This window comes from Cebus imitator, unplaced genomic scaffold (assembly GCF_001604975.1).
Source record: "Cebus imitator isolate Cc_AM_T3 unplaced genomic scaffold, Cebus_imitator-1.0 Scaffold458, whole genome shotgun sequence".
Classification (NCBI taxonomy): domain Eukaryota; kingdom Metazoa; phylum Chordata; class Mammalia; order Primates; family Cebidae; genus Cebus; species Cebus imitator.
In genome coordinates, this window is record NW_016107773.1 from 986454 (window position 1) to 998982 (window position 12529).

Sequence of the window (12529 nt, forward strand, 5' to 3'; positions counted from 1 at the left end):
TTTTGAGACGCAGGCTCACTCTGCCACCCAGGCTGGAGTACAGTTGCATGATCTTGGCTCACTGCAACCTTCACCTCCCAGGTTCAAGAGATTCTTCTGCCTCAGCCTCCCGAGCAGCTGGGACTACAGGCGAGCACCACTATCATGCCCGGCTAATTTTTGTATTTTTAGTAGAGACAGGGTTTTACCATATTGGCCAGGCTGGTCTCAAACTCCTGACCTCATGATCCGCCTGCCTTGGCCTCCCAAAGTGCTGCGATTACAGGCATGAGCCACCACACCCGGCCATTTTTTTTTTAAAGATGGAATCTTGCTCTGTTGCTCAGGCTGGAGTGCAACATCACGATCTCGGCTCACTGCAACCTATGCCTCCCGGGTTCAAGCAATTCTCCTGCCTCAGCCTCCCGAGTAGCTGGGACTACAGGTGCATGTCACCATGCCCGGCTAATTTTTTCTATTTTTAGTAGAGATTGGGTTTCACCATGCCAGCCAGGCTGGTCATGAACTCCTGACCTCAGGTGATCCATCTGCCTCGGCCTCCCAAAGTGCTGGGATTACAGGAGTGAGCCACTGCTCCTGGCCTCAATAATAAATTTCTGTTTAACAATTCACTTCCTGTTACTCCTTGCTTTCTCTCTTACCCCTTTGAGAAATCTAATAGCCAAACTTTGGCAAAAATTTTCTGATCATACATGTTGGGGGAGAAAAAACTCCTTTCAAAGCACTATCAGTCTGTGGCTAAAGCATAAGCTCTGGCTCTCGACATGAGGAGTTTACCATCTAGCTGGTGGGTAGTGACTTGAGTGCTTCTTAGAACCATTGATGGTTTATAAATCACCAGTGCATTCTATGCTTTTTGTGGATAAAAAGTGACACAGTTGCAGATTGAACTAAGAAACAATGTAGCTAAGTACTGTTAGGGGTGCAGAGTGTAAGGGAAATGGGGATAGAGATAGAGGGTCAATTGCTGAAGGCTTTCTTAGAGGAACTTTAAGGAGAGGGAAGTCATCCTAGAGAGATGAGACCAGGCACCACTGTTTGCAAACCACTTAGAACAATGCCTGGCCCATACTAAAAATGAGATGTGTTTATTAAATAAAAATGCCCGACATATTTTTATGCAATCAGAATTTTATTTTTTTGTTTATACATGATTATAAAAATATAGAAAAAGGCTTAATTCATGAGGTTGCTATGGGTTGCTCTTTCTCAAAAGTGCTCACATGAATAGCATAAGAGCACTTATTTGTGAGATATTTGTACACTACATACTAACTCTAGAAATAGCATGTTCAGGAGATTCCAACCCTGGGGATCACATGGACCCAATCAGATCATCTGCGCGAAGAGACCAATCTTCGGAAATATCAAGAAAGTGAGATGGCTGCAGAGGTCGGGCCTCCTGAGCCTCTGCTTGGTGACAGGGGACCTGGGTATGCTCTTCTTCATTGAAGACACAAGGTGGACAATCGCAGTTGGGCCTTTGGCTGGGCTGTGACGAGGCGAATACCTCAGAGCATTTCTCATCCTTCTGGGCTGTGGCCCTGCTCTTGCTGGCTACTCTCATGAAACCCCAGGGCTTGGTGAGCCATGGGGACTTTTTGGGGGCAGCACATGACACTGGGATCACAAATCTAGATGGCGTGCCCTTGGAAGAGTAATGTATCTCAGTGCTGTAGATAATCGTGTCTGGAGAGACAGCTTTGACCCTGATGCCACATTGAGTAACACGGTAGACGAACTGGTAGGCATGTGGCTGAACATGGTTTGGGGGGCAACCCAGACCCATGTGTAGCTCATTAAAGTGTACACAGACATCATTGTTTAGCATGAAGGGGTGCACTGTGACCATGAACCAATCTATGGAGCATAGCACAGTCATTGGACTTTGTCCTGAACAGGCTGAAAACGCGGAGGTGAGGAGGACCATCACTCCTATGAACTCAAACACTTTCATCCCTGCAGCCAGTCAGATAATGAACCACAGGAAACAGGAAGCCGTCCAGTGAGGATTTCTAGAGCACATAAAAACACAAGAGGCAAATCATCTTATTTTCTATGAAAGTTCAAACATGATCTATTTTTTAAGCAAAAGGCTGTCCCTAAAGCATTAAGAAGAGGAAAACATTCATTTGAGAGAGAACTGAATTTGAATTTCATTGTTGGAACTCACGTGCTTATGGACAATTACAATGGCTTTTAAAAGTGACTTTCCCATGCTGTTCTAGTATAAAACATATATCCCAAATATGCAGAACAACAGTTTACACTGATCAGCACTGGCATCCTTTTGTGTTTAACCTCAAGACGAACCCAAAACAGAACGGTTTTTGTCTCAAACATTGAATAAAGAGATAGGAGATAGCGTTTAATTCAAGATGGCAATACTTGCCTCTTTATGGGCCTCAACGTCCTCCCATAGACCATACTGATGAACCCTTCCCTATTGCTTTTTTGTTGTGGTTAGCAACAAATCTGATCAAATAAAAACATAAGGAATTGTGGTTTATTCCTAACAACCAAATATTGAAATTTTGCCGAGTGGCACTTAAAATGATCAAACAAATGCTTCATAAACTCTGGCAGCAGCATCATAAGTCATTATGACCAATAGATTCCCTGGTATATTCTTTGGAACACCTTGTAAAATAGTGACATTGCAGAAACATAAAAACATTTTTTTTTTTTTTGGACAGAGTGTTGTTTTGTCAGCGGACGCCAGGCTGGAGTGTAGTGGTGCGATCTCGGCTCACTGCAACCTCCGCCTCCCGGGTTCAAGCAATTCTCCTGCCTCAGCCTCCCGAGTAGCTGGGACTATAGGCACACACCACCATGCCCATCTAATTTTTGTATGGGGTTTCACCATGTTGGCTAGGATGTTCTCAATCTCTTGACCTCGTGATCTGCCCGCCTCGGCCTCCCAAAGTGCTGAGATTATAGGCGTGAGCCACCGTGCCTGGCCAACATGCTGGTTTTAAATTTTACATTTTTCAATGCATATTACACATGAAAACTACTGTAAAAATCTTATATTAAAGAAAGGGGCTAGGTTGTAGCAGCTCATTCCTGTAATCCCAGTACTCTAGGAGGCTGGGGTGGGAGGACTGCTTGAGCCCAGGAGTTCAAGACCAGCCCCAGGAACATAGTGAGAGCCTGTCTCTATAAAACAATACAAAAAACTAGTCGAACATGGTGGCGAACATCTGTAGTCTGAGCTACCCAGGAGGCTGAGGTAGGAGGATTGCTTGAGCCTGGGAGGTTGAGGCTATAGTGAGCCAAGACTGAGCCACTGCACTCCAGCCTGGGCAACGGAGAAAAACTTTGCCTCAAATTTAAAAAAAAAAAAAAAGGAAGAAAGGGAGGACTGTTTGTACTTTACACACCAATTGACAAGATATCTCCTTAAATCTTTGCTTTACATACTTTTACTTTTTCTAGCTTTTTATTGTTTTCTTTTTCAATAGGAAGCTCTGTGGCCACTTCCTAGCCCTGTTGCTTTTAGCTGTCAAAGAGGGGCAGGCAGACCAGCGAGGAGAAAAAGCGGTGCTAGGAATAAGTATCTAAAACATGTTCTCAGAAGGAGGTAAGAGATGAAGAAAGAAGACAGCAAGAGCAACATCATCCAATGTTTTCCAACTCAACTTTCATTTTACAAGTGAAAATGTCATAAATCACAGCAAGTGCCTACAGTTTGGAAGGAAATGTACATGCATATAGGAATTCACTTTTGCTCCCTGCTGAGAGAAGTAACCCCTACACACATTCATTCTTTGACCAATATTTGTTGAATGCCTACTATGTGCATAACAATGGGCCAAAACGTGTCCCAAGACATTTCTTTTCTCTCTTTTTACCGAGTTGCAAAAATGCAGCTCTTTCTCTTCCCTTGATAGTGACAAATTTGCTGCATTCTTTAATGGAAACCATGGCATAGGAGCCCACTAGAAAAGTGCACTGGCCTGGATGAAATGTTTTGTTTCTGATTGGTACAGACTGGTCTCACTATCTTTCACTCTACCATTAATGATTCCTCATTCTCTCAGAGGTGCTGGGGATGTAAAAGAGAAACCCCCAAAGATCTGCCAGGCTCCTTCCTTTCCTCTTTGTTCCTTCTGAAATGTCTGCCCTGGGACCAGTTTTTAGGGTTTTGTTTTTCACAAAGCAAAAAACAGAAGCAGCAGGAACAAACAAAAACTTACCTCCTTTCTCTCTCCCCACCCCCCAGCACCAAAACAACAACAACAACAAAAACCCAAAACAAACAAAAAGGAAACAACGATAACAACACAAGTAAATTCTGATGTGAGCTGGTCCTGGAGGACTCGACAGTCAAGCAAAGCAACCACCTGCTCTGGAACACTGCACCACATTTGCTGAGGTGCCTTTTGGCAGCTGAGATAATCAGCCCATCACTACTGCCTGCACTACTGCCTTGGTCTGAAGACCACCTTGTCCTAAATGTGCTTTACGTGGGTTTTGTCTCCCTTCCTGTCTCCCTTCCTGCCTCTCTTTCTCTGTCTTCTTTCCTTCTTTCTTTAACATCATCCCACAACCTGGGCCTAATTGCCCTGAATGAAAACCTCCTTAAGTAATTCTGGACTAGGCCAACGAAAGAACAATTTTGACTGAAACCCCAAAACTAACACCCAAGTTTAAGGCCACTCTTTTCCGGGGAGCTAAGCCATCCATTTCCTCTCCCTCCTTCAAGCATCTTTTCTGTACTCCTCCTCCTCTCTCCCCATAGATAATCCAAATATAATCATAAAATGTCTAGAATTTCTGAGAAATGAGACTGTTGCCCCTCAAGCAATCATTATAGACTACCTCACTTCCCACCCCCGCACATTCACTTCTTGAATTATGTTGCACTGAATCAATCTCAAAGGAAGGAGTTCAATAACGTCATGGAGTTTAGGGGTTCATTTAGTACAAGCCTCCAAATGTGAACACGGCAGAATGTTTCCTCTGATTTTTATAAAGCCAAGAACAGCTCACCATGTGATAGAGAAATAAATGAAGATGACTATGCGTGAGACAGGATACCCTTGAGCTCAGATAAAACTGAAAGAGGAGGTCACTGAGACCCAGGTCTAAGGTTGCTCATCTCTAAGGGGACGGAAAGAGATTAGGGGGAGAGCAGAATGTACTTTCTAATGAGCTTGTGAATGCCTAGCTCACTGGCACATTTTGGGACTTTCTCTTCCTGCTGAGTACAGATCCTCAAAGCGAGGCAGCCTCCCTTCTGCTACCTGCAATTACTAGGGAAGGGTAGAGCAGTGTATGCAGGGTGTGCCCACGTGTGTGTGTGTGTGTGTGTGTGTGTGTGTGTGTGTGTGTGTGTGATGGGGGATGATTATTTTAATTCTTTTTTTTTTTTTTTTGAGACAGAGTCTCGCTCTGTCACCCAGGCTGCAGTGCAGTGGCATGACCTTAGCTCACTGCAACCTCCACCTCCTGACTTCAAGCGATTCTCCTGCTTCAGCCTCCTGAGTATCTGGGATTACAGGTGCGTGCCACCACACCAGGCCAATTGTTTTATTTTTAGTAGAGACAGGGTTTCGCCATGTTGGCCAGGCTGCTTTCGAACTCCTGACCTCATGATCCACCCGCCTCGGCCTCCCAAAGTGCTGGGATGACAGGCGTTAGCCACCGCTCCCGGCGGGGATAGTTACAAGTCATTCACAACAGAGTTCATCAGCTGGCTTTTCTAACACCTTGCTGAGATGTGCTGGAAGAATGGGATCCTGAACAAGAGAGGGAGAAAGTGGGCTGTAGTTATTGGAGGAAGAGCGAAAAGAAGGCTGAGGGCCTAGAGATGGGAAGGAGGTGCCAGAAGAGAGGGCAGTGTGGGGGTGCCCAGCTGAAGGTATTTTTAACCATCGTTCAGGCATGCACAGTATCCCAGGAGCTTAGGGCAGAATTCTATTTAAAGTCTTCAGAACTCTTTAGAGCTGAGGTGGAGTTGGGGACCGGGGAAGAAATAAATGCAAAGAAGGGAGCACTCATTTTGGGACTATTGTACAGCTTCTTGGGGAGCCCTCTAGGCTGAGAAAGAAAGCAGGTCTCAAGGTTTGTATTACTATAGCCGCATTTTGACTTGATTGCAAATTAGCCTTGCAACATGCCTGAAGCAATGAGCTTAGATGCATTTGTATAGCCAAGTAGGGCTCAGCTGTTGGTACACAGCGTCCTGAACTAAGCTATAGAGAGGTCAGGCAAACCCAGAGCTGCTAATAACACCTGGATGCAAAATGTTTGCTTTCCTTGAAGCTACAGAGTACAAGTAGCTTTCTGTTTTTTTCTAAATGGAGTTCATGCATATACGTTTCCCACTGGCTCCTTTAACAGTTTTCCTCTTTCTCCTTTTTTCAAGAACTCCCTAATAAGCCTTAACAAGTTCTTTACATTAAAAAATCATAACAAGTTTCATTTTGGGAATATAAACTACATTTCCTTTCTTCTCCCATAATCAAATCTGCTCTTTTAATTAAGTTCAGAAAAATTCCAGTGTTTATGTTTGAGAGATATCTACATCAGTCACTGACAATGGTACAATCTGATTAGCAAAGCCCGACTGAGATCTTATAGTACTTGTAAAACCAAGACAGCCTTTTTCTTCTTATAGGCAGGAAGAGAATGGATTGGCTCAAACAAACAAAAAAAAGGAAAGAGGAAGAAGGGCTGCCACGTAACTCTCCATCGTTAATTTTTTTATGCTGAAAATGCTGCTTATAAAGTTCAGCGTTGTTCTGTTTTAAAATTGACAAATAAAAACTGTATGTATTTATGGGATACAGTGTTCCATATATATGCATGTAACAATGATCTATGTATATACACTGTAGAATGATTATTTTAGATCAAGCTGGTTAACATGTCCATCGCCTTACTTAAAGAAGTAGAGAGTAGAGTGATGGTTGGTGGGGTGGCGTGGATGGGATAAAGGGAGATCCTGGTCAAAAAGTGAAAGTTTCAGTTAGACAGGAGGAATAAGTTCTAGTGATCTGTCGCATAGCATGGTGACTTCAGCTAATAATAATGCATATTTCAAAATTGCTAAGAGGGTAAATTTTAAATGTTCTTACCATGAGCTCTATTTCTTAATGTTTTATAATAAAGAGATTGAATATTGGGCTAAGCACAAAGCATTTTTAATCTCAGGACCCCCAAAAAATCCTTATCAAAAAAGACAAAAGCAGAAGTTCAAATTAGTTTTGTGACGTTACAGAGTGAATTGAGAAGTGTAAGAGAAATCGCTTTCAGAGCAGACAGGATTTTTGCCTCCCCATCTCCTCTGATGTCGTTAGAGACACGTATGAACTCTTTGCATGAAGAATGGGAAGGGGAATTAGCCAAACATTTCCACATCTGGTTTTGGAACGGTTTGGAAAAAGAACTCACTCCATAGGCTCCTGGAAGCTTTTTGGGTCGACAGCTATTTATTTTTAAAATTCAGTATACTCGTGACAGCATAGCTATCATTTGTATATTGTTTTCCCAGAAACTTGTTGTCAAAACAAAAGGAAACAGAGGGGAAAAGGAAACTCCAAAGCAGCATGCAATTATCTCAGGGAAATGTAACTGTCAGGGCTTTGATTTGCAACAAAGTTTGTTCACTCTCTTGCAGCTGATTTAAAGAAAAATGAATCTGAGTCAGAATAAAGATTCTTTTACAAGACAAGAACGAAAAAAAGGAATCCTAACACTTTGTGGACGCTTTAGTTTAAACATTCAAGCAGTCACATTCTGACTTCTCTCAAGGTTTGAGGGCCTTTTAAAATAGACATTCTTTTTAAAGCCCAGTTTTAAGGAATTAGCTGGTTCACTGCTCTCAAAGAAAGTGACAATTGTGATTAATACTAATGATGTTGAAAGTATATTAAAGTGAGTTAGAAAATTAAATAACTGCATTTGTAGAATTTACATTAATTTTAAAGACGCTGAGATCGGTTCAGTTTTCCAGCCTCGTGAAGCACAGTGTTAAAGTAACCACACATTATTCATCATTTTGTGTAGAAGAAGAATTATGAACTGCTAATGCTTAACAATGTCCATTTTCTCAGCAGAGAAAAACACCTGACCGAACCCTAAAAAAAAGTCTTCATTAAAATTAAACTAAAAAGCAGCCATTACATTTGTTTTCTCATTCTAAAAGTAAGTGCAGAAAAATTGAGTGTTGTCAAAAGGAAAAAAGAAGGAAACACACTTCTCAACCCCCAAATAGCCATTGTTACGTTTTTGGTTTATATATTTCTAATTTGGGGGGAAAATATATGTCCACATATATGATTCAGTTATCTCGGGGGAAAAAAGAGTCAAGGTTTTTTGAAAGCTGTTTTTAATTTTTGACATTGAATTTTAAAGCAATCAAAGCATTATTTTTGTTTGGGCCATCTGGTTTTGTTCTTATAATCTTTTAAGCTATCAAGCATAGTTTAAATGTCATGGTTCATCTCATACACAAATAAAGGTTGCGAAATAAATAAGTCTCCAAGCTCCTTGTAAGAAAGAAATTTCTGCAGGGTCACAAATTGGTTACTAAAAGGTGAGTAGTCCAATGTGAAATCAAACCATAATAAGGCTATACACAACAAGGGTAAACCATGCCCTGACTGAACATAAATATTCCTAAATAAATACAGAAAGCCATACTTTAGAGGAAATTGCAAAGATCAGATCATGAGAGCTCCTCCCCTTTTGTGAAGAGAAGCTGAGTTGGTTGAATTTTAAACTTGAACAAAGAAATGTGTTTCACAATTTCCATGAAGTATGAGGGACATCCCAAATATATGCCCCTAATTCAGTTTATGTTTTAATTTAATAATTTATTTGAATTTGATTTTTTTCAGAAAACTACACCCTTTGCCACAAAACCCCAGAGTCCCTTCTCATTTTAAAAGACAAGGCAGGTTTGTGTCTCTGCAGACCTCTCAATCCCATGGCAGCCAGGGCCACATTTTTAACCCATTAGTAGTCTCTGGGAGTCTGCCAAAACCAGATAAAGGCCCATTTGCCTGAGATGATCTGAAATCATCAGAAGGCAGAGGATTGAATCAGATGTTCCTTCAAGGGCTTCACCACCTCTTTGATACACCTGTGTCAATAAATGAGGGCTCTAGCTGGCTTCCAAAAATGGTCAGGCACATTCCTGTCTCCCTTTCAAAATTGGGATTTTTGGGTACAGGTTTTCTTAAAGCGAGGTGCATGCATATGGCCCCTTAAGTATGGCTTAAATCCAAAATAAACCACAGTTGACTTTATAGGCTACTTGACTGATTTTTCACTGACTTGACCCAAATGCATCTTTCCAAAACCCAAAGCTACCTTGTGTATGCCCCACCCAGAATGTGGTCACTTGGTGCATGTGTATACGCCCTGACTGAGGTCATTCACCATCCTTTGGCTCCTGAGAGGTAGAAAAGGTTTTAGAAAAGGCTCCTTTGATAGGAAGGCTGTTGGTCATTGTTAGCGAGCCTACAATTTGGGGCATGCATGCATATTGGAGTAGGTAAAGATGCATTGCTCTGTGATCAGGACATTGTAGGAAGAGAAAAAATCTTTACCTTTTTTTCTCTCAGTCTCTCTCTCTCTTTCTCTCTCTCTCACACACACACACACACACATACACACGTATGTGATGGACAGATAGACACACACACACTGAGGAGAAGAAAATTCCCAAATCTGTTTCCTGCTATTGCCCTGATCCCTACTATTTCCCCTCATTCCTTAATTATTGTGCTGTAAATTCCTTTAAAAATGGAGTCTTGGTCTAATATGGTATCTGGTACACAGTAAGTAATCAGTAAATTTTTTTTTCTTTTTTTTTTTTTTTTTAGATGAAGTCTCACCCTGTTGCCCAGGCTGGAGTGCAGTGGCACGATCTTGGCTCACTGCAACCACCTCCTCCCATGGTCAGGCAATTCTCCTGCCTCAGCCTCCTGAGTAGCTGGGATTACAGGCATGTGCCACCATGCCCAGCTAATTTTTGTATTTTTAGTAAAGATGAGGTTTCACCATGTTGGTCAGGCTGGTCTTGAACTCCTTACCTTGTGATCCACTTGCCTTGGCCTCCCAAAGTGCTGGGATTACAGGCGTGAGCCACCAAGCCTGGCCAGTAAATATTTTTTAAATGAAAGAATGAAGAAATTAATGAATGACCACCAGAAATCACCATCTGCCCCTGTGCCTCCTTGTCTAACCCCTTCCCCCACTCCTCCTCCAGTCTCCCAGTTGAAGGCCTGGGGTAGCAGTAGAGCCTTTCTATAACAGAGAGTACAGAGTCCTAAAAAGGGTCCTGGCCTGTCCACTTGCACACCTGCTTACCTTCTAGGCTCACTGATGCCAAGGGCTCTATATCTGTCCCACCCAACAGTACCCACTGCCCTTTCAGTTAGCTCTTAGCCAGTGACCCCAAGTGTAGCCAGCACTTCTTGTACCCCTTTCCCTCCATCCCTAAGTCATCCTCTGGAAAGAAGACAATATGGAACTCTCCCCTAGTCTGGCCTTTACGTGGGAGGAAAGAAGAAATTATCAAGCCATACGTAGACCAAGTCCAGGCCATTGAGAGAGAGCATAATCAGAAGTGGGAGCCTCAGGTCCATGAGGTACCAAAGACCAGTGGAGTGCCTAGAAAGGGCTTGCTGGAGTCCCCAGGTTTACCCAGGCAAATGGACTTAGCCCCTGAGGTTGTCCAAGGATTCCCTTAGCCAGAAAAAAACCCTAAATCACAGGCTGGATATCTGTTCGTCCTGAGAGCAGAGCTACACATCTACTTCCAGTTCCAGTTCCAAGCATAGAGGCGGAAATCAGAAAACGCCTCAGAGGTTCCAGGGAAATCAGAGGCCAGATGGGTGAATTCTCCCCTACCCCAAGTTGACCGTTGGCTCCCTTTGAGCTGGGCTTTTCACATATCACTGTACGCTTCTCTCATCTGGACTTTTTATATAACAAAGATGTGACTTTGGGTGTGATAGCTCCTTATCCTAGCGATATCAAAAAACAGAACATTTTTTTTTAATTAGCTGGATGTGGTGGTGCGCACCTGTAGTCCCAGCTATTTGAGAGGCTGAGACAGGAGGATCACTTGAGCCCAGAGAGACCCTGTCAGGAAAATAAACAAATAAATAAATAAAAACAGCAAGAACAAAGTGTTGCCTTGAGGCTTGACATCTTTTTCCTGGAAATAGTTACTTGGTTAAAAAAAAGCAATTGGTTAAATTTGTGTTCATCATTTTCATATTATAATGTATAATATTTTAAAATATAGCATATATAATGTTAAAAATTAATATAAAAGGCTCATCTATTATAGCTAATAATATATATACATATGATATTAATATAATACTTTTATGTTAACAACAAAAAGGAAGTTTCCCCCCACTGGTAATCTATCTTGCCTTAACAAAGAATGAAGGACCTTTTTGTGAAACTTTTTTCTAGGACTGAGACTTGAGTTTACATCACTGGACTACAAACGTTTAAGAATACATATGTATGTATTCTATATCTAGATAGCTAATATTCTATATATAGATATATACATCTCTATATCTATATCTATTCTGTGTCTATATATTCTATATTGCTAGATAATTACATAATATACATATATATGTATAAAATTGTGTCCTCCTAAAAAGATATATTGAAGTCTTAATCCCCAGTACCTCAAAATGTGACTTTATTTGGAAATATACTCTTTACAGAGATAATCAAGTTAAAATGAAATCATTATGGTGGGCTCCAATCCAGTATGAGGTGTCTTTACAAAAGGGGAAAATGTGGACACAGAGACAGACACACACAGAGGGAGGACAATGTGAGACATGGAGGAAGAAGGCGGCCATGTGCGTCACTCCAGTGATGCACCTACAACCCCAGGAACGCCAAGGATTGTCGGCAAATACCAGAACCAAAAGAGGCTTCCCTAGAGCTATCAGACAATATGGCCACGCTGACACCTTGATTTTGAACTTCCGGCTTCTAGAACTGTGAGACCATACATTTTTTGTTGTTTTAAGCTACCCAGTTTGTGTACAGCAGCCCTAGCAAACTAACAACTTTATCTTCCCAACAAATGGAACAGACACATGTGCCTCCTTTCTGAGATAGGAGCCTGCAACTTTTAATGTTCTGACTCTGTGTTTTGCTACAACCTTAAATTTCATTTATAATTAGAAATCTGATGAGGCAACAAGAAATACAGACAAAAACTTAGAAAGGAGCCAGTTAAAATTGGTGTTGGTGCTGATATTTGATGCCTACAGGAGAAACTGAATTAGAATTGTAGTGCAATATCAGGGAGATGTTCATAACTCTACAAGTTGTCCAAAAATGGATGGAGAAACCTGGAGTGAAACTAAGATCTCTTTGTTCCCTGTAGGCATTCAGTTAGAAGCTGGCTGGCCACTTGTTGGGGTTACTGGAGAGGGAGATCCTGTCCTATGTCGGAGGCTAGATTAGATGGTCTTTGGCTGGGCACAGTGGCTCACGCCTGTAATCCCAGCACTTTAGGAGGCAGAGG

General features: G+C 41.9%; 1 protein-coding gene across 4 annotated transcripts in view; it reads right to left on the reverse strand.

Annotated features, from left to right (window-relative positions):
- Positions 1–1111: 1111 nt before the first annotated feature.
- The window catches only part of PLAC1 (placenta enriched 1), a 193496-nt gene continuing 182078 nt past the window's right edge, over positions 1112–12529 (reverse strand). For all 4 annotated transcript variants that reach the window (XM_037732607.1, XM_037732608.1, XM_037732609.1 and 1 more), the window contains one exon: positions 1112–2015. In XM_037732607.1, the coding sequence (XP_037588535.1) occupies positions 1316–1957 (642 nt within the window). In that variant the 5' untranslated portion in view covers positions 1958–2015 and the 3' untranslated portion in view covers positions 1112–1315. The remainder of the gene's footprint in view (positions 2016–12529) is intronic.